The following is a 22,899-nucleotide window of genomic DNA, read 5'->3' on the forward strand; positions in this document are numbered from 1 at the left end:
GCTCTGTGGACGGGCGCTGGGCGCCATCCGCAGGTGCGGGGCGTGGAGCCTGGAGAGGTGGCCTCGGGGCGAGTGGCAGGATGGGTGTTCGCCTCTCCCAGAACGCTCAGCCCTGTGTTTCTGCCGTGACACACGCGTTGCTCACGTCCCACAGCTCCGATCGCGGAAGGCCTGGTGGGTGCGTGCTAAGTCCACGCTGAGAGCCTCTCACCAAGCTCCTCCCGCGACCAGCGCCCCTGGGGCACGTGGGGACCCTCCCCCAGGCCAGCGGCTGTGCCGGGGATGCCCCAGGCGCCCGAGTGTGTGCGTCCTCCTGCGTGAGCCGGGCCTCCGGGCCGGGCTGCTGGTCTGGTCCCAGAGCACGGACGCCGAGGACTGGATGAGGCACTCGGCTTTATCAAGGCAATGGGCAGATGGAGAACACTTCGTTATTTGGTGCCTTTGGTAGGTTGTTTTCAGAGAGGCCAAAACGCCGGGCGAGCTGGTCAGGAACGAGCTGCGCACTAGGCCTTCCAGGGGGACGCTCGTCACTTTCCAGGAGAGCCCGGGGGCGGTCCGGCCGGGACGCAGGATGAGTGGTGCCGGGCGCTCCGCGTGCACGGAGACGGCGGGTGGGCGCACGCAGGTGTGAGTGCCAGACCGCCTTCTTACTGTCTCTCTGGGCCTTTGTAGGGATTTATGGACACTTGGTAGATCGCCGTGAGAATGTAGGCTTCTTTACTTGGGCTAAGTTCCCCTTTTGTAAATTAAACTCCTTCCTCCTGTGATCTCGGCGTGAGGGGGGACCCTCGGGCGAGGAGCTGACCAGCGCGACCGCGGGGAGACTCGCCTGTTAGCGGAGCTGGCGCTCTTCTCTGCCGCGGCTGCTCGGTGCCGTCCGTGCCGGGGGGCACCGCAGCCCCCGCAAGTGTCGTCGGCTCCCCAAGTCAAGCCGCTTATGAAGACCCGCGCCGTTCGGTGCTTTGAGAACCCAGGAGCCTTGAAGGAGAGGCAGACTCTGCTGGGAAGTTTCCGCTGAGACTGGGTTTCTGTCTGGGACTTGGGCCCGGAGCCTCGGTCTCCGGCGTGGTTTGCGGGCGAGGGGGAGGCCTGGATGACCGAGGCCCCGGGACGGGTCCCCAGGGGGCCGGGCGCCCAGGCGGTGGGGCAGCTGAGACGCCTGCCAGGAGCCAGGCGCCTTCCGGGCAGACGTGGGCGCCCCGGGGAAGTCGGGGGGGGGGGGGGGTCACCCAGACCCCCGTGCGGGCTGCGCTCCAGGGGGCGGTCGGGGAGGGAAGGGCCTTCCCTGGCTTTGTGGTGGATTGCAGGGGGCGGGCATGGCGGCCGGGACAGGGTGCTGCGGCTCCGAGGCCGCGCTGGGTGGGTGCAGCCAGGTTTGCCGTGGTGTGAGCGGGTACACGCTCACACGTGTGACTGTGTGTGGTGCCCGTGGGAGGCGTGCGCTCGTGGTGCACGTGTACGTGTCCAGGGGAAACAGGACAGGGCCCGTCTGCGCTCCAGGTGGCGCCCCTCCCTGCAGGGAAGGCAGAGGGGTGGATCTGAGGGGGCAGGAGCCCTTTTGGCCACGGCGAGTGTACCGCTGCCACATGGCCCAGCACAGCACTCTAGAGAGGTTCTAGAGAATGGGCCGGGTGCATGGCCGGTGGCGGGGGGTTCTAGAGAACGGGCCGGTGTACATCCTGTGGGGGGAGGTCTTGAGAACGGGCCGGGTGCATGTCCTGTGGGGGGGTGTGGGTTGCGGAGGAAGAAGGCAGGGGGAGCAGGTGCAGGAGGCCAAGAGTGGGGTCTGGAGGAGACACGGCCATGGTCCCCAGGGAGGACAGCGAGCAGCCCCGCTGGGGTGCCCAGATGCACTTGCCCTGGCGGCGGGGTCGAGATGCAGGGGGCACTAGGCATAACCTCTCCCTCACTCCGGGGCTGGGCACATGGTGACAGACACAGACGACAGGCACGTGGACCCTCAAGCCAGTCGGAGGCCGGGTGATCTGTGGCCAAAGGCAGGAGGCTGGGCCAGAGCCCCCCTTCCCTGCACAGATGGACACGTGGGGACCCCAACTTCAGGGCTGTCCGCAGGGCCACACGGGGGCCTATGCTCCAGGGAAGGTCCAGGGGGAGCTGGAGCAGGGCTGCCACACCCGCTGCTTGTGTGTTCTGGGTGTTATGTACACGTGCCACACACACACACGCACGCACACACGTGCGCACACAGACACATGCACACGCACACGCGTGGACACAACACTGCACACAAAGCTTGAACACAGATCTGAAACCATCTGGCCGATGTTTCTTCGCCGTGGTGGCTACACGGCTGTGTGAGATGTTGCTTTCCTGTGTCTGACCTTCCAGAATTAGGAACGCACACGCGTGCCGCTAGAGGGAAGTCGCAGGCTTCACTGAGGGCTCCTGGGGACAGAAGGGGCCGCCGCGGGGTCCGGCGTCCACGCCGGCCGGCCGCCTGCTGCCCGCACACCGTGGGCGAGGCGGCTTCTCGCAGGCCCCGCAGGCGGTGCTGGCAGGCTGCGCCCGTCCCTGTGTCAGTGTGACTCAGGACCCAGGGTGCTCTGAGCGGGGCCCTGGCTGGGGACGAAGCCTCTGCCTGTGCGTCCCAGAGATGGTGGTGGCGGCGGGCTTACCGGGCGTGGGGGAACGGGGCAGGAGAGCGCAGGTGCGGTGGAGGTTGGGGGGGGACGGGGTCCGCCATCCCCGGGCGCCGTGCTGGGCACAGCCTCCTTGGCTCCCTGGGGACAGGCGCTCAGTTCCAGGATCTGATCCATGTGGACCTCGTCCTTCTGGACAGGGCTTGGGGTTCTGAGCGTGTCCATGTTCACGAAGTGGGGGCCTCCTAGGCCCTCAGGCCACATAAGCACGCAGGTCGGTTCTCCCGCTGACAGCAAGCCGGGCCTGGCAGGCTCCCCTGACCTCTCTCTCAGCCGGCAGCCTCTGTCCCCCTGGCTGGCCTGCTGGTCTACGGAGGGTTGCTTCCCCCTGGCCCTTTCGTCTGCGTACCCAGTAGGAAGCAGAAGGGCAAACCTAGGCCGTTACGTCCTTTGAAAATTTCCCCCAGGCCCTACCTAGTGGCCTCCGTCTCCCCTGGCCAGACGCGGCTGCTCCGGCGCAGGGGGCTGGGACTTCCCTCCTCGGCCGTGGTGGCCGGCCTGAGCCGTCCTGTTGGTGCAGAAGCAAGAGAAGGCGGATCGGGGGTGGAGCGGCCCACTCCTTCCCACACGGGGCCTCGAGGTCAGTTTTCCAGAACCTTTGACCTGAGTTTGATAGGATCCCTCCTCGCTGTGCAGGGGGGCTGGTCGGGTCCGGGCTTTCGGTCTCTGTGGAAGTAAGAAAAATAAGAAAAAGGGGAAGGGCACAGCCCCCGGGTGGAGCAGCACTGTCCCCACTGGTGTGGGTCCAGCGGGGCGTGGGCGGCGGCGCTCTGGGCCGCGCTGCTGGCTGGCTCCCTTCCTGGTTACAGAGTTTGGGTCATGGGTGAAAAGGACACCCCTGGAGACCCCGCCTCCCGGAGGCTCCTGATGGGGTGGGGCTGCAGGCAGGATAAAAGCCCTGGGCTCCTGTGGCTCCGGCTGCTTTCCAGGGACTGCCCTGCATGCCCTGCGGCCCACAGGTGACAGGTAAGGGCGGGGCACCCTGTCTCCGGTTGGAAGGAGGCGGCTCTTGGCTGCTGGGGACAAGCCGGTGTTCAGGGCTGCACCTCAGACCCCACGGTCTGGACCCCGCGTGGGCTCCCCGAGGGACGGGGCGGGGTTTTTCCCCAGGGATCCCCCCCTTCCCAGCCCCCCGCGCCCATCCTGCAGGAGAACTGACTGTGCAAAGTCCCAGGGGCTCCCTGAAGGGCGGGGGGGGTTATTTCCCCCGGAGCCCCCCGTTTTCCCCCCCTCAGCCCATCCTGCAGGAGAACTGACCGTGCAAAGTCCTCGAGGCTGGTCCATCCTGACCCTGAGCTGCAGGGAGGGAGGGCACGGTCCCCTCCAGTGCCTGAGACCCCACGCTGGGCTTGGTCAGGCCACACAGCACGGGGATTTCTGGGTCCGTGCTCTCTCCTGGTGAGGGTGGCGGAGGCTCTTATTTGCCACAGATGTCACTGCAGTAACAAACAGCAGAGCGCGACGGTCCAATGTCCGATGCCACGGCCCACACGTGGCTGCTGAGCCCTTGGAGCAAGGGGCTGCCCCGAGAGGCACTGAGCGCCACGCTCGGGGGCTCCGGAGGCCAGCAAGACAGGGGTGTGGAGGGCCCATCAGCGCCCTCACGATGCTGTCTGTGGAGCGGGTGCTGTTTTGGCCGCCTTGGGTGAAGTCACACTATTACATTAACTTCACTTTCTCCTGTCGCTTTTTTTAATGTTTATTTGTTTCTGAGAGAGAGAGACAGACAGAAGGTGAGGGGGGAGGGGCAGAGAGAGGGAGGGGACACCTCCCTCACATGCTTTGTATAACCTGCTGGATCATGCTGTTTTCTTTTCTAATTAAAAAAAAATTCTTTTTTTTAATTTTTGAGAGAGAGAGAGACAGAGTGAAGCGGGGGAGGGGCAGAGAGAGGAGACACAGAATCCGAAGACAGGCTCCAGGCTCTGAGCTGTGGGCACAGAGCCCAGCTGGGGCTCAAACTCCTGAGCTGCGAGATCATGGCCTGAGCCCAAGTCAGACGTTTAGCCGACTGAGTCCCCCAGGCGCCTGGGTCCTGTCACTTTTTCCTGCAGCTTCTAAACAACCTGCCCAGCTCTCCGCTGTCCTCATGCGGAGGAGGGAGGCCAGCCACACCCTCTGCAGCTTTGCTTTGATCTCCAGCAGTTGTGAAATCTGGAGAATTCTTAAGTAACAGGCTCACCGAGAGACGAGGGGGGAATCAACGGTCACTTCTGCTCCGGTCGGCCGAGCACGCTGCCGCTGTGACCCCAGGTTCGCGCCGAGCCGGGGCAGGAACCTCAGGCCAGTTTGTGTGGGATGCCTGTGGGCGGGCCCTGGCCTGCCAGGGAACACACGTGTCCCCAAAGTTCTCAGGCGCGGGGGTTTGTGGAGAAGCATTGTCTGCGGTCCTCCTGGGGTCGGTTTCTGGGCGCTGAAGTCCGTCAGAAGCAGGTGAGGGCGGTGCAGAGGCAGAGCGGGCTCCTGGCCAGGAGCCCCAGGTGCCTGGCCGGGGGTCGGTGGCTGGATGGCTGGCCTGGAACCGGGGCTTTGACACGGGCTCCGCCTTCCCCGGCCCCGCCTTCCCCGGGCCGCCCAGGCACAGGAGGCAGGAAGTGAAAACATTTGCTAGTGAATTAGGTTGATTAAGTTGCCTGCCCGCTTCCTTCGATCTGTTTACCTTGCAATCCCGTGCTGCCTGCTGCGGTGGCTGCGGTGGAAATGGGGTGCAGGACTGCAGGGTGCAGGCCGCCGCCGGTCCAGGAGCAGCTGTGGCCAGGAGGCCAAGTGAGCCCCCGCGACAGCACTGGGTGGCCAGTGGAGCGGGGACCTGGGGGCGCGGGGGGCGCTCTGGCGGTCAGCACGTCCTGGCCGGGGCTGTTGTCTGCGTCGCCCACAGCCGCACAGCCTGTGGCCTGGCATTGGTGACCCCGCTCTGGCGTCCTAGGGAAGGCGAGCATCTTCCCGTCTCATACCGTCCCTCCCCTTATTCGACGTGGCCACCAGCTCCGCGTCTTCACCGGCGTCTGCAGAGGCTCCAGCCCGGTGGGAACCACCGCGTCCACTTCCCTGTTGTGCACAGGCGTCCCCGTAGCTCTGCACGGTCATCGAGGCGCCGGGGGCGGCTCCAGAGTCAGCACAAACAGGCTCTCCCTGGACTTGTCACAGGCGGGCCGCGGAGGTGGGGGGTCTGCTGTGCTCCAGGGGGCAGGAGGCTGCCTGCAGGAAGCGTGTGGGGCCCTCAGTGAAGACCCAGCTGCCCAGATGCACTGAAGGACACACCCCAGGGAGGGAAGTCCCGCCCAGGGGTCCGGGGTGCTCCACGGTAGACAAGGTCAGCTAGTGCTGGGAGCCAGGGGCTGGCTCAGGGGGTCCTGCCGAGGAGAGGAACCGAGGGGGCAGGCAGGACCCAGCCCCCGCACCTTGCGGGGCGAGCCTGGCTGCCGTCTGGCCCTCTGTCCAAGCTGCGTGTTCCCAACATCACAACACAGCTCCGGCCTCGAGTCTTTTGTCCCTGGTCGGGCCCTCTGCTCGGACGGCAGGCGAGTGCAGCAGCACGGGGGCAGAGGGGTCAGGGTCAGGGTGACAAGAGAAGGCAGGGCACACAGCCTGCAGCCGGAGCTGGGTCTCCAGACTAAGCTTGTTTCCTGCAGCCGTCTGGGGAGAGCCTGTGAGGCGTGGCCACCTCGGGCACTCACCTGCTGAGACCAGACTGGACGCAGCCCTGGCCAGGGGCTCGGGGCTGGTCAATGGCCCCTCGTGACCCTGCCTGGGGAGTGGGGGAGGGGCGGGGAGCTGAATTCAGTGTCAGGAGGTGAGGTAGGAAGTCAGTCTTGTCACCGATCTGCTGCAGAACGTGGCCTCAGGGTCCACCAATGCTTCTCGGTCCTAAAGCCCAGAGTCCGACGGGGTGTGTCTGCCACACGGCGACCGCGGCCCCCAGGGCACGTGCAGCAGGAGGGCCAGATGCCACCTCCTGGGCATCAGAGGATGCACGCCCACCCACACGGTGCTGTGGCCGGTCCCTGAGACCCGCAGACGGCAGGGCGGGCCGGGGACACCGATGGTCCAGGGTCAGGGAGCTGTATGTGGGGCGTGTGTGGGGGTCACGGCTTTTGAGCAAAGGTGGGCAGGAATGTGCTTGAGGGACGGTTCCTGGTGCCTGGTGTCCTGGGAAGGCGGGAGGTGGGCGGGCTCCAGCGGGCGCCAGCGGGCGCCCCCAGTGAGGGGCCCGAGGGTCGCGCCGAGGGGTGGCCGTGGTCGAGTCCCGTGGTCACAGCAGCAGGACTCGTGGGCGCGGTTTGTGCGGTCGGGTGTGTGGCAGACCAGGCCGGGCTGTGACAGTCCCCTCTCCTCAAGATGCCGTCTCTCTGAAAGCTTATGGAAACAAGCTCTTTTACAGAAATAACGTTTAGTCTCCTCCCACCGGTTCTCTGCTACATCTCAGCATCCGAGGCCCAGGCAGCCAGAGCAGGGAAGGGCCCAGGGACGAGGGAGACGGAGCGCCCACCAGGGTTCCTGGGAGCCCCTGCCGCTGGGCGCCGGGGGTGGCCACGGGTCCCTGTCTCGTGCCAGCTGTCACACCGTCGTCTCTGCCATCACCTGCCACGTAGGCGCAGTGCCTTCTGCTGGAGGCCACTCTCACGGGTCACGTCCCACAGCCCAGGAAGCGTGAGAGCCTTAGACCTTTCTCTCTCACACCTCTGCAGGCGAGGGGCCCAAGGTCAAGGTGCGGCACATTCCTGCCTGGGAGGGCGGTGCCCTTCCAGCTCCACAGCTGCGGCGTCTGTGTCTCAGGTGGGGGAGGGGCAGGGAGCTCTTGGAGACCCCACAGGGGGGCTCCCCTCTTGTGACCTGAGCACCCCCGAAGGCCCCACCTCCTAACGCCGCACGCTTGGTGGGGCACAAACGGTGGGTCCCTAGCAGGCGGCACCAGGCAGGAGTACCGGGAGGCGGGGTCCCGCCGGGTCAGGTGCATGCCGGCGTCCGGAGACCACAGACGTCGGATCCGCCGGCGCCTGGCGCGGGGCGGGACCGTGTCTGACCTCCCATTCACGCTCTCCGTCCGCTAGACGAACGTCATGCGCTCCGCTGGGGTGTTGTAACTTCACGCGTCTTATTTGCAGACCTCAGTTTAGGGTCTCACCAGGGAGAGCCCCCTCCTTAGCCGGTCTTTCTGCCGGGCCCTCCGCGTCAGCGGGCCCGGCAGGCCGTGTTCTCAGCCATGGGGGAGGCTGAGGCCGCGGGCTTTCCGGCTGGCCTGGCGTCTCGGCCGGGTAAGACGGCCCCTGCGCATGGGTGCGGCGGTGCGGTGGGCGGTGAGGCGGCGGGCCCGCACTCGAATCCTGCTCCTGCTCCTGGTTCACTGGGACTTTGGGCAAGTTGCTTAGTGTCTCTATGCCTCGGTTTCCTCATCTGTGAAATGGATCTCGAGAGTCCTCCTGAGAGTGGGGTGAAGACTGGATGGGCAGACTGTCGGGATGCCCTGTGATGGCGACAGTGCGCCCACAGGGACGCATAGACAGTTGTCACCCGCACGGGACTGCGAGCTCCGGCTAGCGTTAGTGTCCTGACCGCAGTTCTGGAGATCAGGCTCCTGCTCCGGGCAGCTGGGCGCCGCAGGACCCTCTGCAGGAGAAGGGGGGGCTCCGGGGGCTCGGACCCCGGTGCTCACTGGTGCTCCGCCCCACCCCCGGGCATTCCCATCGTGCTCCTGAGGGGACATGGGACAGCAGCAAAGCACGCCTCTCTAGAATGTGTGAAGGGACACGGGAAGGACACCCAGGAGCGAGTGCGGGAGGCCAGCAAGCGCCCAGGGCACCTCCCTCCTGCCCAGTGCTTCATTGCGGCCCAGATCAGGCAGGGGCAGGGGTCCGGGCACAGTGACGCCGGGACACTTCCCTCCTGGCCCTCGGCCCGCTCCGCCCCTGCCCCACCCCGGCTGGCCTGCAGACTCGGGAGCCCGGCTTCTCTCGTCCCCTTTGAGAGCACCCCCGCCTGATATTCTGCCACTAGGAACAGCAGGTGTCTTCTATGCAGCCGTGCCCTCATTCCCACTGTCACCTGGTACAGCGGGGCTCTGCAAACTGACTCCTGTGCTCGCCGCGTGTCAGAGGCCAAGCCGGCACGTCTGGCGCACAGGCGGGACGCCCCTCGGGCACTCCCTGTGCGGGCGCTTCCGCAGGTCTGCGCCCCGACACCCCTGCGTGCCTCCCGGCTTCCTGGCTGCTCACCGGCTTTGCCGCGGCTTCCGTGGAGAGACACAGGGGCCCCGGGCCGTGCCGTCTGTGTGCCGGTCACGTGGTCTGAAGGCTCGGGAAGAACTTCATGGGTGACCTTTAGCTGAAATGGTCAGGAGTGAAGCAGGCTGCTTCAGATGCATTGTGAGATTCGTGGTGATTGTTCAAACAGATTTCTGTTTGAAACTATATTTCATTTTAAAATTGCTTTCCACGTAGTTGTGTAGTTTTGGGGGCTGGTGTCAGACCGGGGGTGCTAGCTGCTGGCCACCATGTCAGGTGTCCCGAGAGGGGTGTGTGCGCATGGACGGGATGCTGTGCTGCCCGTGAGGGGCTGGTGTCTGTCTGCGGGCGCAGGCGCGGGCGCTCCTCTGTGCCAGCCTGGGGCTTTGCCTCTCGGCCAGGCCCTTGGTAGTTCCTGCAGGTGCCTAGTGCCGTGTGCCCACCTCCCTGCCCATCCCCCGCCCCTGGACAGCCTGCCAACCAGTCCCCAGTGCAGTCTCAAAGAAGTCGGTGGATTCTCATTATCCTCATGCACGGTGCCCGAGGTGGCCAAGGGCCAGGGAGCCCGGTCACCGGAGGTGCTCCCCACGAGGGCGGCATTAGCCCAGGGCACCCGCTGCTGGGACACCCCCGTGCGTCTCCACCCCCACCCACCTGTGTACACACCGTGCCGTGGTCGCAAACTGCACCAACAGCCTCTGGCCTGAGAAAGTCTCCGATGCGCTTCAAAGCACTTGAGATCTGGCCGCTGGCTTTCCTGTGCGCACACCTCGGGCTGTTTACCCGTGTTTGGTCTGCATGGCAACCCGGGCTCCCCATGCGTCCCAGTGTGGAGTGGAAGGACACTGTGTCGGCCGCCTGACAGCCAGCCGCCGCCGTCTCCTTCCCCCCAGCGTGAGTCGAAGCCACGAGCCCGCTCACCGGGGCGGGGGGGGGGGGGGGCTGCGTCTTGTGGGACCAAGAGAGAAAGCTCCGGAAACTCCTGGCCTTTCCAGAGAAGGGCTGCCGGAAAGCCGCGGGAGCCGGTGCCCCAGTGGCCGGTGGGAAGGACGCCCCGGGCACGGGAGTGAGGTCTGGCGGCAGGCGGGGGCCCGGCGAGGCCTCCAGGGAGTCGTGAGCGAGCGCCCTGCCAGCCTCGCTCCCCGCTGCCCGCCCTGCGCTGGGTCGCTGGCATCGGGAGGCTTCTTCCTGGTTCTGAGGCGGAATCCGGATAAACAGGCTGGTGCGGTGGCGCGATCCCTGGGGGCCGGTGGCATCTCAGCACCTAACAAGTGTGGACGGCAGCTTCCGGGAGAGCGGCTCGCTGCGGGGCCGCGCGTCTGTGAGGCCGGCAGCCAGAGGCTGCCAGCAGGGTGCCCGCGCCCCGGGGCTGCGCGTGTGGCTGCGGGACCGCGTGGACGCAGGATCAACCGTGGCTTCGGTGACCGTGGGAAATAGTGGTCAGCTGTGATTTAGCGTGCGTCTGAGGCTTGGAGACATCAGGACAGGTGCCAGGGTGCGCCGTCCTGCCCCCGGAGCTGCTGGCCTCACCCCTGCCAGCCTGCAGTGGACCTGGCCATGCTGGGGGCAGCGGCGCACTCAGAACCCGGGTTCAGACCCCAGGCTGCTAGTTGTTTGGTGATTTGGAGCAGAGGGGCTCAGAGGTGCGGTAGGATCAACAGCAGAGCTGTCGTGATTGGGGAACAAATAATTTGCAGGTAGTGCCTGTCACCGGTGTGTGGGTGTGGCTTCATGCATGTGGGCAGGGCCCCCCTGGCTCCTCACTGGCATGTCTGGGGGTGACCCGGGTGGCCTCTCTCACACCTGCTGCTGGCAAGCGCCCGATTCTGGCATGTGCCAGGTGGGGTCCCCCCCGAGGGCCAGGACTGCAGGGTGGGGCTGGTGACTCGGCTCCCGGTTTCTGTGGGGGGTCAGGGTGGGCCAGGGATGGTCAGAGCCCTGCTAGCCGTGTGCCCTGCTGGCCGTGTGCAGAGAGAACAGGACGGGGAGACTGACAGAGGGAGTGGGGAGCCCAGGGCTGGTTGTGCCCCCCTGTCCCTCCCCTGCAGACGTGGGGGGGGGACATGTGTCCGTCCTGGAGGCTGGAGGAGGCCCCGCCCTCGGTGCACCCCCAGCTCACCCGCCCCCCCCTCCCATGGTGGCGCTTTGCAAACTTTCTGGCGGTCAGCTCTCGAATCTCCTTTCTGTCTGGGCTGTGGTTGGTGAGCTCATTTCCCGGCGCCCAGCAGGTCCCGGACAGCTGTCACCAGGGGCTCCCTTCACGCTGCTCAGAGGCCCATCCGGCTGCCCTGCCCCTCCTCGCCGGGCACCTGCTGGCCCCGGGGTCAGCGGGGGTGACAGAGAACCTGCTTGTGGGACCGTGTGACAACATACTTGTCACATGCCCTGTGTGACGGGCGTGGTCATCACTAGTGGAGCAGCAGGGATAGGTCACGTGGTACGAGAGAAGGCCCGTGCAGACCCCACAGGAGAAACTCTTTAGTCCTCGGAAGTGCTACATTGTTTTCAAAGATACTTTCACTGGCTGCTCGGAGACAGCCGCCAAGTTCTGTCCTCACTCTCTTCTGTCTCCTCTTTCACTGGTCTGGTGTAACTCACTAATCTTCAGGTCCAGGGGATAATCTACAGACTATATTTCCGTGACATTTTCTTGTGCAATACGTTCAAATTAGCTTTGTTCTCCTTAACCTAACAAGGAAGTGTGGGGCACAAGAGCCTTGAGGGAGGGTGGTGGCGGGGGTGGGGGTGGGGAGCAGATGCGGGGAAGGGGTGGGGGGGCAGCTCCCAGGCCCGGAAGGCGCGGTTCCTTGTCTCAGGGGCTGGAACTGGGGAGGTGTGTCGGGGGCACTGCAGAGGCAGCTGGGAAGGGTCTGTGTCCCCTTTGTACCTAAGACAGTCATCGAGGCCGTGGTCCGGAGGACAGTCTGGAGCGCAGCAGTCCTGGGCACCGGCTCCCGGAAGCCCTTCCCCTGGCAGAGCCCATGGGGTCCTCGCAGGGGTCTGTAGATGGCACGTGGCCTCGGGGCAAAGAGCAGTTTCAGGTGCCGCCTCGCAGGACAAGTCAGGCCCACCTGCCACCCCGTGTGGGGCGCCCCGTGTCCTCACACGTCACACACCGAGGTCCCCCACAGGGCGGCTCTGCGGACGCACAACCTGGACGGCGCTCTGGGAGAGGAGGGCTTTCCTCTGATGGATGAGAGAGGCGGCGGGCCGGGCGCCTGGCGGGGGCGGTGCTGTCGCTGAGGCGTGGCTCCTTGGCATCCCCGGCATCCCCTAGGAGGCTATTTTAGAGCCAGGCCTCCGAGGCCAGCAGCTCCTGGGATTAAGGACTCGGGAAGCCTTAGCCAGCAAGACGATGCTCAGGGCAATCTTCCGCCCCTCCCAGTGGACAGAGTGCAGGGTCAGTGACCGTCAGGCCAGAAGCCAGGTGACAGATGCCTCTGGGCGGAGCTTTGCAGTCACCTGTCTGGAGGCCCCAGAACCAGCTGCCTCAGGGCCCCATGGAAGTTCTGTGCTGAGGCTCGATGTGGTGCCCAGGGCGCAGGGTGGGAGCACTGGGCCGGTATCCTGTGTAGGGTGCCTGGAGGGCGCCCAGTGATGACCAAGCCACAGCCTTGAGGGAGGCCCTCGGGCCAGAAGAGCCCTCAGGGCGCCCTCCTGATCAAAGCTCCCCCTCCCGCTTCCTCAGGTGACGCTTCTTCACTGGGAGCAGGTTTGGTGGGTGACAGTTCTGTTCCTGGGTCACCTGATCTGCGCCCCGTCACAGATCTGAAGCCTCAGGGAGACAGGGGAGAGGCACCCCCCCACCTTCCCTCATTCCCCCAGCGCCGTCTCCCTGAGAGTAAGAGGTGCGGCTTTTCCCGGGAGCCCTCGTCTGCCATGGGGGGGGGTGCAGCTGTGGGCCAAGACCCAGCCCCGAATACAGGGTGTGTCTGTCTGTCACCTGGTGGCCCGGTGGCCAAGCGTGGGCTCCCCGTCACTGGCTGAGCCCACGGCCCACCCCAGGCCCTGCTGTTCTGGGGTCGTGCCTTTGTGGCTTCAGAAAGGAGGGGGAGGCAGTGCGTGTGCCTGGGCCAACGACCTGCATCCCGGCCCAGCCCCCGGCGTGAGCCACCTGCTCACAGAGGCTCCCGGCAAAGCTGCTTACTGGATTAGTGGCCCCCACAGGCCCCTGCAGCGGGAGGGGTGAGGCTGCCGTTCAGGGAGCCCTGTGTTCGTCCGGGTGGCTCTGTGAGGCTGCAGGGTGCGGCCGGGTGGGAGGTGCCCGGAGCGCGTGCTCCCCTTTGGGCTGAGCAGGTGGCGGCCCCGGCCCATCGGACACGGGCACCGTGGGTCCGGACGCAATCCTCGTCCTCATCCGCCAGCCGGGGGCTGACACCGCTCAGGCCGCTGGTCCCCTCCTCTGCTCACGGACTCTGACGGCACTGCGGGCGAGGGGTCCGAAGATGCTGTCCAGCTACTTGGCCTGCCTCTTCTCAGGCGTGTGCACCGCCCTGGTCACTGTGGCCCTGGCCTATTACTTCTACTGGTGAGTGTGGCCTAATGGGCTCCGGGCAGTCCCCAGGCAGGGGCCCCACTGGTCTCCGTGTGCCACAGACCTCCTACATGGGAAGGGGACCTCCTGATCGGCAGGGGAGCCTGTCAGTGTCCGGGGCTCGGCCTCCTTTGGATGCTTCTCTGAACCATTCCTGGAGAAGGTTCCGGGCCAGACGCCTGGCGCCATCGGGGGAGCTGGCACCTGTCAGCTTCCTGGTGCTCCGTCCCTCTCTGAACGCCTCCCCGCTGTGGGTGCAGGGGCTCAGGGGTGGTCCGTCAGTGAGGTGGAGGGTGGCAGTGACCGTCACAGGGGAGCTGCCCTGTCACAGCCAGGCACGCCGGGCCAGCTGCTTTGTGGTGAGTCCCTGCAGCCCTTTCTGGCCATCGCGACGCGCACACGCTGCTTCTCGCTGGGAGGCGGGGCGTCAGAGAGGCGTTGCGGGCCGCACCGGCCTGGGGTTCCCGAGGCGCAGGGCCAGCCCGTCCCCACGCCAGGCTGGACGGTACAAGGAGGCGTGTGTGCCCTGTCTGCACGTGACCGTCCGTATCTGGGGACCGGGGGATGGGCGCCGTCTGGGTGGGGCCGGCCAGATGCTAGATGTCACCCAGGTGGCCGCGCGAGGCCCAAAACCCGGGGTCTGCAGCCAACGTGGTTTTTTGGAGCCAGAAAACGGCGTAATTTCCGGTGCAGAGAGCTCGGCTCTTGCCACATTGGTCTTGTTTTCTCCAGCACACGGGCTGGCTGGGGATTCTGTTGGCTGGAAGCCTTCTCTTCTGTTGATCCGATTAGCGCTTCTGTTTCAGAGGACACGGTGCGGCCGTCGGACAGGGCCGCGTGCGCTCAGCTGGCGCCGTCCAGGACACGCGGCCCGTTCCACTGCTGGCAGCCGGAGCTGCCTTCTCCCAGACTCTGTACCCCTCACTGTGTAGAATGAACGGTTGCCCTGGAGCCATCTGCATTGTAGATCTTATGTAAAAACGCCTGATAGAATTTACAAAGAATCCCTTGGAAGGACAGGGAGATACACGTGGGTGAATCAGGGGAAGACTCAGCCCAGGTGAGGGAAGGAAGGACTTTTGTCCTTATTAAAGTAGTTCCCGTCTTGGTGAGGGAACTCGTTCCCCAGACCCCGCCCCCCGGAGCCCCCATCGGTCAAGTGATCGCTTACTTTTGTGACAAACTTCCGGATACTCTCAGGGGAGGGGTCCTCTGGCCTAGGTGTGTGGTGGTGGCGAAGGTGCCCCCGCCCCGTCCCGGAGATCCGTGGTGCACGGAGGCCGGGCGAGCAGAGGCAGCTTCGGGGCCCGGAAGGCTGGCCAGCTGCGGTGCGCTGGTGCGGGCGCCGGCTCGCGGGTCCCCTAGGTCCTGTCGCTTGCTCCAGTCACTCGGTCCACACCTGGACAGGGACCCAGGTGGAAGGATGCTTTGGCAGCTGACCGAGCCCAGCAGCCCCCACAGTGCCCTCACCCCCATGTCCCCATCCTTGTCCCCCACGCTCAGCACGGGGAGAAAACGTGGAGGTTTTCTTCCCCTGGGTCTCAGACCAGTCTCCTCCCCAGTTTGTGCTGGGCTTGATTGCCACCCGGCCCAGTGTCCTGCTCCCGCCTGGCGTGTGCTCAGCCAGCTCAGGCTTCTGTGGGTGCTGTGGCCAGGACTGACGGGGACCCCCCCCCCAAAGTTGCTGAAGAGGAGAGCTGTGTTCCGGCCGAGGTGCCTCCGGCTCTGCGCATCGTGAGCGCGTCCCGGGGAAGGCTCGTGGCTGGGGGGTGCTCTGAGCCGCAGGGGTGTGCTCTCCGCTCCACACTGCCATCAGAGACCCACTTCTTACCGTTGCTCGGCCGTGTGGCCCGAACGGCCTCAGTGGCTACAGCTGTCCCTTCCAGACGTCACAGCATCCAGGAGAGAGACCTCGTCCGCTGCCCTCTGCCAGCAAGGGCTTCTCCGCGTGCCCGGGGGTGGAGGGGAGAGGACCCATCACTAGCAAGAGGCTGGTTGCAGGCAGTGGCCCCGGCCCCGTGCGGAGCGCCGCTTCCTGTGGAGGTTTTGCCGAGTGGCAGGGTCTCAGAGGACACTGCGGAGCCCCTGGCCCCCGGGGAGCGCCCCCACCCCCCTGCAGGCGTGTCAGCGGAGGGACATGGGGACACAGCAGCCCTGGGCATGGCTACGCTTTTCTGAGACAGCCCCGTGTCACATCTGGGTGTAAGACCCCCCCCCCCACAGCCCGTGAGACGCAGGGAACGGCGGGTCCCACCCCCAGGCACACCCTTGCACCTCTCTTCGGCCGCTGCTCAGCGTTGCCGGGACACCCCTGCTTTCAGACGTCACGCTCACCATGAAATGCACCCTGGACTTGTTTGTGCTGCTTTAAATTGTTGAATGACGTCAGGGCCGGAGCTCGCCGGCGCCCCCGTCACCAGGCACGAACCAGGCGGCCGGCCCTGGCCGCCCTCCTGCCCTCGGAGGAGAAATTAGGAGGAGCTGGGTGCGCTCCTTTGGTATCCCAAATATTTGACACCTCATTGGCCTAAATGCCATTCGATACATTGGTGTAGGCATTTTCCTCATTTTAAAGAGTAAATCTTTCTGCCGCCAAGAACTACCTGCCGGGAAGAAGGCGGTCTTCGAGGTGCAGAGGCGTTTCCTGGGGCCCTGCCGCCCTCCCTCCAGCGCTCTGCCCCGCCCCCACAGGCCCCGCCCCCACAGGTCCCGTCACCACAGGCGCGTGGTTGGCGTTGGCGGTGGCCCTGGCAGCCCTCCCCAGGCTGCTCTGCGGGCGAGTGTCCCGTTACCAGAGCTCAAGGACAGTCATCTCTCCGGGCTCGTGTGGAATGACGCCCTGGCGCCAACGCTCCCTCGAGTAGCTGGTTGTAAAAATTAGTGACTTACAACCATGTCTGCTCGTGAGATTTCCACCACGCCCTTCAAGGTGTGAGTGTGTGTGTGAGTGTGTGAGTGTGTGTGTGTGTGTGTGTGTGTGTGTGTGAAGAAGTAAAATCTCGGGGCGCCTGGGTGACTCAGTCAGTTGAGCGTCTGACTCTTGATCTCAGTTCAGGTCCTGGTCTCACGGTTCATGAGATCAAGCCCCGCATTGGGCTCTGTGCTGACAGCTTGGAACCTGCTTGGGATTTTCTCTCTCTTGCTCTCTCATGGTCTCTCTCCTCCCCCATCTCCCTCTCTTTCCCTCTCCTTTTCCCTCTCCCCCCCAAAATAAATAAATAAACCTTAAAAAATAGTTGGGGGGGCTTGCATGCCTCAGTCAGTTAAGCATCTGACTCTTGGTTTTGGCTCAGGTCATGATCTCACAGTTTGTGGGTTCAAGTCCCATGTCGGGCTCTGCACTGACCGTGTGGAGCCTGCATGGGATTCTCTCTCTCCCTTCCTCTGTCTCTGCCCTTCCCCACTTACACTGTCTTTGTGTCTCTCAAGATAAATAAATAAACTTAAAAAAAGAATAAATTTAAAAAATTGAAATCTCACTGATGTGGACTGCCTAAAGGAAAGCAGGTGTAAATTACGGAAGCTCACGAATACAGTTACTAAGAGCCTTTGTAAGTTTTGTTTTAATATTTATTTTATTTTTGAGAGACAGAGCATGAGCAGAGGAGGAGCAGAGAGAGAGGGAGACGCAGAATCGGAAGCAGCTCCAGGCTCTGAGCTGTCAGCACAGAGCCCAATGCAGGGCTTGAACCCACGGACCATGAGATCATGACCTGAGCCGAAGTCAGACGCTCAACCGACTGAGCCCCCGCAGGCACCCCTCAAGGGATTGTTTAGACCTCAGTGTGTTTATGAGGTCGGGAGAGGGCCTGTGACTTGACGATCTTTCAGGATACTCCCCTGTCTGTCCTTATTTATTAATGCTTGGAGCCACCCCATGGTTCTGGTAGCAACGTTCTCTGACCCTCATTTTCAAGTCAGAAACCGAAATTCAGAATGATCCCGTCAAGCGCTGAGGCCACAGACAGGGGACAAGAACTGTTTGCTGAGCCCGGGGCCCGGTGCACCTGCCCCCTTCCTCAGCGGAGAAACCCCTGGTGGGCGTGGGGGCCCTCCCGGGACCTGACGTGTTCCCAGATGACCTGGGGCTTCTTCAGGTCATTGTCACTTGACCAAGTTACGAAAGGACTGTTTTTATCTTTAAAGGTCTTTCACAATCAACATCAACCCAGACCTGGAAGTATTTCTGTTTTCATATTTCTGCGAGATAATAACATGCCCGGTGTAAAGGAGGGTGAGTTCCCACCGCCTCCACCCCCGCTGCCGCCCCTCGGGGTTGTGGCTCCAGAGCCCTCCTGCCGCTGATTCCCAACTATTTGCTGTGCTCCGCTCCGTGACTGTGAGTCCGCTCCCTCTCTCGCAGATATTGACCGAGTGTGAGCCACGTGCCAGGCACAGCTCTAGAGTTCTCCTCCGCGAGCGTGAGGCACACACCCGCCGTCACTCCTCACCACCCCCGAGGTCGCCGGGTGTATGATTACTTTTGGTTATTTTTGCTCTTCCCTTACTATGTCACTATACTTAGACCTTGACTTTTTGTTGAGTCAACTTGAACACAAGGCTCCTGAGCTGCATCACGGGGAACGCCTAGGTTCCCGACGCCTGTGTCCTGCGCCGTGACCGTAACTGAGTTCCCTGCACTTCCTGTGTCGGTCGACCTCAAGTGTTGACAGTCCGAGACAGCACTCACGGTACAGCTTTGAGTGGACCAGTTCCTGCAGGTGCCGTGGAGGAGGAGCTAGCGCCCCGCAAATGAGTCTTTGCTGCTCGGAGGAGGAAGCGCCTCGTCACACCCGCCGTGGAAACCCGCGCCCCTGTCAGCGGGACCTCTGTCTGGACCACTTTCCTGGCAGAGCGTTTTTTGTTACTTGACAATATTAATTGCTTTGTTTTTTATTTTTGAGAAAAGTCACCTCTCACCTCTTGCTCCTTCGGTACCAAAATCCTCTAGCTGCTGAATTGTATTCTGTGTTGAACGAATTCTCTGTTCTTGGCCGCTTACCCGGTCTGGTGTGGAGCACCTGCTGCCCAGGACACCTGCAGGGCGGCCCTGCCTTCCCCGTGCGTCGGGGTGAGCTCGTGATGTAAACCCTGTGTCTTTCTCTCGTTAGATTCCTTCTGGTTTCGCTGGACGACACCCTCAAGGAATCTTTTCTCAGAGGATCAGCGCAAGTTCCATTTTCTGAAACCGGGTCTATGTCAAGAATGCCGTATCTCCTGGCTTCATTCTTTGTGCCTCTGGTCCCGATAGAGAGGAAATGGTAGTCAGAAGGAGGAGGCTTAACTACAGGAGCCAATTACACAGGAGCAGGCAGGGGTGGGGGGAGGTGGTGAGTGGGTGGAGCCCTGGAGTGGGTGGGTCCTTACTGACAGTGTCCTTCCTTCCAGACAGAGCTGTGTGGGGGGAGGGCAGGGTCCACGGAAAAGTCCAAGGGTCGTGGGGTCCAAGCTTACTTCCCTTGGTCCCGGGGTCGGCATTCTGTGAAACGTGCAGTGACCACATTGTGGAGTGTACCGAAGCGTCGGGTACCGGGGAAGGTCTGTCAGGTTCTGCCGCTCTGGACCTCAGGGTTCTGGCCTGGACACTCCTGGGGACAGGGTGACGCTTGTCACCGGGCTACGTGCAGGAAACACAGTCACGCATCCAGTAGGCTTTGGTGGCACGCCTGGGTATTACCGGTATCACACGCCCGGAACTCGCCCCTGTCCCGCGTGGTCCCGGGCCTCGGAGGACCGGCCTCTTCCACGCTCTGGGTCTTTGGGCCCCATATGAGTTGACCTTGAGCCGCCTTTCCTCACTCGGGCAGAAGACCAGAGGGATGTGTCTCTTGTCCTGGAGCAGATGCCTGTGGGCGTCTCCCCCGTGCCCCACTGCCTGGCTCTGGGCCCACGGCCGTCCCCACACCAGTCACTCCAAGAGCAGGCGGGTTCCTTTATGGCTCAGCTCCGGGCTGGGGCGCCCTCACCGGGAGTGGTGTGGCGGGAGGGAGCCCACGCGGCTGCATGGGGCCCGCGGGCCCGGCGAGAGGTTCCGGTATGTTGTTTAGTTATCTCTTTCACCCGTTGGTTGAGTAGCTATGTGTGTTCACATTAATTTTGTATTCTGTTTACTCTAATGGTATTGAACACAATAGAAACACACACGTGCCTCAGTACAAACGGCGGGAAGTGCACCGTGTGTGAGGCGTGGCGTTTGCTAAGCGGGTAGGCGCGAGGTGCGTCCTGCCGGTGGGTGCGGGGCGGCACCTGCTCGGGTGCCCAGGGCCCCACGGGCCATCAGCCCCGGTCCGGTCCACTGGCCTGCTTGTCGGTCCGCGCGCCGGGGCCCCCCCTCGGCCTCGTGGTTGTGACGCCCTGCGGGCCGTTCTGGCTCTTGTGCTCACTTTTCTCGGCTTCTCCACATGAGCTGCAGTGTCTGCCTGTCTAGCTCTTGGTGAAACTGAGGGGCCCATTGACGTTTTAATTAGGATTCAAGTGCATTTATAACTTAGAAACAATGCTTTGTGTGTCAATCACGTGTCACCATTGAACAAACCCCCTCACAGGGCCACACTCGTGGCCCCAGCGGCCTCTGTGGGTCACAGTCAGGGCAGGGCCCAGCACGCAGGAGCATGTGTGTGGCTGCTGTGGGCTGGCACCTGCCTGGGGCTGGGGGCCCACCCCCTGCAGGCTGCCCCAGGACCCCCACCTGGTGGCACGGGGCACAGGGGAGGCTGCGAGGGTCTGGGAGCCGAGGCTGGGGCGGAAGGGCCACGTGTTTTCCGTGTGCAGAGTCCGAAGCCAGCGGGGCTCCAGCGCCAGGGAGCAGACCCCACGCCCCGACAGCTGCCTTGCCAAGGGCCCGGTGCAGGGAGGACAGTGTTTCCGATTTGTTAGGTCTGCTGTCGCTTTTTGGGGTGTCGTGCCGTGTCCTGGTGTGGGCTCCGCCGACAGGTGGCCGTTTTCATTGCAGACACATGGGGGTCTGGTCTTCCGTGCACACCTGCATGGAGGTGTGCCCACTGGGCTGCATTGCCCGGACTCGTCTTCCTGCCAGAAGTGCTTGGACTGTGCGCCTGCTCCCCACCTGCGGAGGGGGGGGTCCCTTGCCCTAGACTTGCAGGTTTTCTGTTTCTGCTGCTAGAGAGACGTGGAGTGACCTGGGGCCTGCCAGTGGCCGAGGCCCCAGGTGACCACGGGGGACAGAGCTGCCAGCGGCCAGGAGCTCCCCATTTTCAATGCACGACTTGCTAGGTTGCTCTGTGGCCTCAAATGACCAGCTAAGGCTGGAAACACAGAAATACCATACTTCTCTGCTGTCTTGGTCCCTTCTAATGACTTCAGTTAGAACGAGACCTTGAACGTCCTGACAGTGTTGGTCTGCGTACACCGTGTTAACTGTGCTCAGCACACACTCCGCATCTGTTGTCGGTCCCAGTGGGTCTAGAACCTCCTGGCATGGTGGCCGGCGCCGCCCCCAGAGCCTGCCGCGCAGGGACCAGGAGCTGCGGGCAAAGGCGTGCTTTTGTGACTCAGCCTTGGAGCCACAGCACTTTGTTTGTGACCCAGTTGGTTTATTCTCTGGGGGGGGGGCGGCTCCCGTGTGCCCCCAGGCGCGCTCAGCCTGTAAAGCAGAGCAGCGCCCGCCCTGGAAGTCGGGGGCTTGGTGTCTGTCTCAGGGCCAGCTCCTGGGCCCGCCTCCGAAGAGAGCGGCGGGCTCCTTCCCCAGGGGGCGGGTCTGCAGGTGCGCAGCCCTGAGTCCGGGTCACGGCTTCCTGCTGGGTTCCCTACACACGAGGGGGGGGAGGAGGGGGGTGGTCACAGGCAGCTCACGGGACAAGTTCAACCAAGAAATGCGAGCTTCTGGCTGCACCATTGAAAGTAAGAATGCGTGTGAAAAGGGGACAAAAAGTGGTCAGGTTCCTGGGTGAGTCACTGCTTTTGTGTTAGAGCCAAAACAAAGGCTTTTAGTTCAAAAAGCACCGCGCTGTTTGTAGGTATCGTGGGTCTGTTTTTATGGACATTTCATGTGCAGTTTGATCTTTTAAATGATGGTTAAAAAGTCTAAGAAACGATCCGTAATGCCTTTTCCAAGAGGGACTCACTGGTGATACTTGGGGACAGTAGTTCTAGTCTTTTCTTCCTTTCTCGTATGCATGGGGTGGGGGGGGCTGGTGTGGAAGTGTGTATGGGACGTGTGTGCATGTGGTGTGCTTGTGTGTGTATAGTATATACGATGCATGTGTGGTGTGCACTGTGGTGCGTGTGCATGTGTGTGCACCCGCTATGAGTGTGCGTGACATAGGAGTGACCCGTGTGTCCGTTCATTTGGGCTCCTGTGTGTGACTCCCAGGAGGGGTCTCAGGGTGCGGTGCGGGTGGGCTGCCGGGGGTTTGGGCCCCAGGTTGGGGGCTCTGCCGTCGGCACCATGGGTTTCTCCCAGGCCTGCGGCCCTGGGTCCCCGCACCCTCCTGACCGCCGCCCCCTCTGGGTTTCTCCCAGGCCTGCGGCCCTGGGTCCCCGCACCCTCCTGACCGCCGCCCCCTCTGGGTTTCTCCCAGGCCTGCGGCCCTGGGTCCCTGCACCCTCCTGACCGCCGCCCCCTGCCCTTCCCAGGACGGCTGTTCTCGCTGACGGGCCCTGCACGCGCTACTGAGCGGCGACCATGGGCGGGCTGGCCTACCTGAAGACCCAGTTCGTGGTGCACCTCCTCATCGGGTTCGTGTTCGTGGTCAGCGGGCTCATCATCAACTTCATCCAGCTGTGCACGCTGATCCTGTGGCCCGTGAGCAAACAGCTGTACCGCCGGCTCAACTGCCGCCTCGCCTACTCCCTGTGGAGCCGTGAGTGCCGCCTGGCGGGGGGTGGAGGCGGGGGGGGGGGGGGGGGGGGGGTTGATGGGGGGGCTCCTGTCTGTCAGATGAGCCCCAAAAAAGCCAGTCCCCGCTCCCTAACGGGCAGGCCCCCTGGGAGTGACCAGCGCTTTCAGTGACGTGACCAGGAGACGGTGGCCTGGCTCGCGATCCCCAGACCCGGCAGTGGGGGCGCTCGGGAGGGCGCAGGCCTGGCGTCTGGCCGGACACGCGCGGCCAGGTGCTCACCCAGGCTCTTCGCTTAGTCGAAGCGGGTGACGTCACAGCGTGTGCCCATGTGGACCCACAGAGATGGCAGGCTCCTGGGGTTTAGCGTAGGGTTTTGGGAATTTGAGAACAAATGTAACTCAGCTCAGCACCCCGGCCCTGTCCCTGCCGGCACCCGGCAGGGGTCGCCCGTCACCAGAGCACCGCGAGGCCACCCTCAGGTGGCCTGTCCTTTGGCACGTACTTGAGCATCTCTCTGTGAAGGAGAAGGACCCCTGCCTGCATTTTGATGAAACATATGTGTGCGGACACGTGTGCATTTGTCCACATAAAGTCAGCCTCCGCCTGTCACAGGGCTTGATGGTGAGGCTGACGCTGACTGAGGTGAACACCCTCAGGGGGGGTGGGGGGCAGGCACGGGGCAC

General features: G+C 63.5%; 1 protein-coding gene and 1 long non-coding RNA gene across 3 annotated transcripts in view; one reads left to right on the plus strand and one right to left on the minus strand.

The window, feature by feature from the left end:
- Window positions 1-14,130: 14,130 nt before the first annotated feature.
- On the minus strand, window positions 14,131-15,468 carry LOC115291405. Of its 2 annotated transcripts, none has more exons than XR_003908428.1 (3): window positions 15,247-15,468; window positions 14,587-14,814; window positions 14,131-14,399 (listed from the first exon to the last, which is right to left on the minus strand). It is a non-coding gene; the product is annotated as an uncharacterized LOC115291405 (long non-coding RNA). The 2 variants fall into 2 exon arrangements; XR_003908429.1 differs by having other exon boundaries at window positions 14,131-14,422.
- Window positions 15,469-22,010: 6,542 nt separating this feature from the next.
- The window catches only part of AGPAT3 (1-acylglycerol-3-phosphate O-acyltransferase 3), a 20,529-nt gene continuing 19,640 nt past the window's right edge, over window positions 22,011-22,899 (plus strand). The window contains exon 1 of the mRNA XM_029940609.1: window positions 22,011-22,237. Within this exon, the coding sequence (XP_029796469.1) occupies window positions 22,060-22,237 (178 nt within the window). The 5' untranslated portion in view covers window positions 22,011-22,059. The remainder of the gene's footprint in view (window positions 22,238-22,899) is intronic.

Source organism: Suricata suricatta, chromosome 5 (genome assembly GCF_006229205.1).
Source record: "Suricata suricatta isolate VVHF042 chromosome 5, meerkat_22Aug2017_6uvM2_HiC, whole genome shotgun sequence".
In the NCBI taxonomy this organism is placed as follows: domain Eukaryota; kingdom Metazoa; phylum Chordata; class Mammalia; order Carnivora; family Herpestidae; genus Suricata; species Suricata suricatta.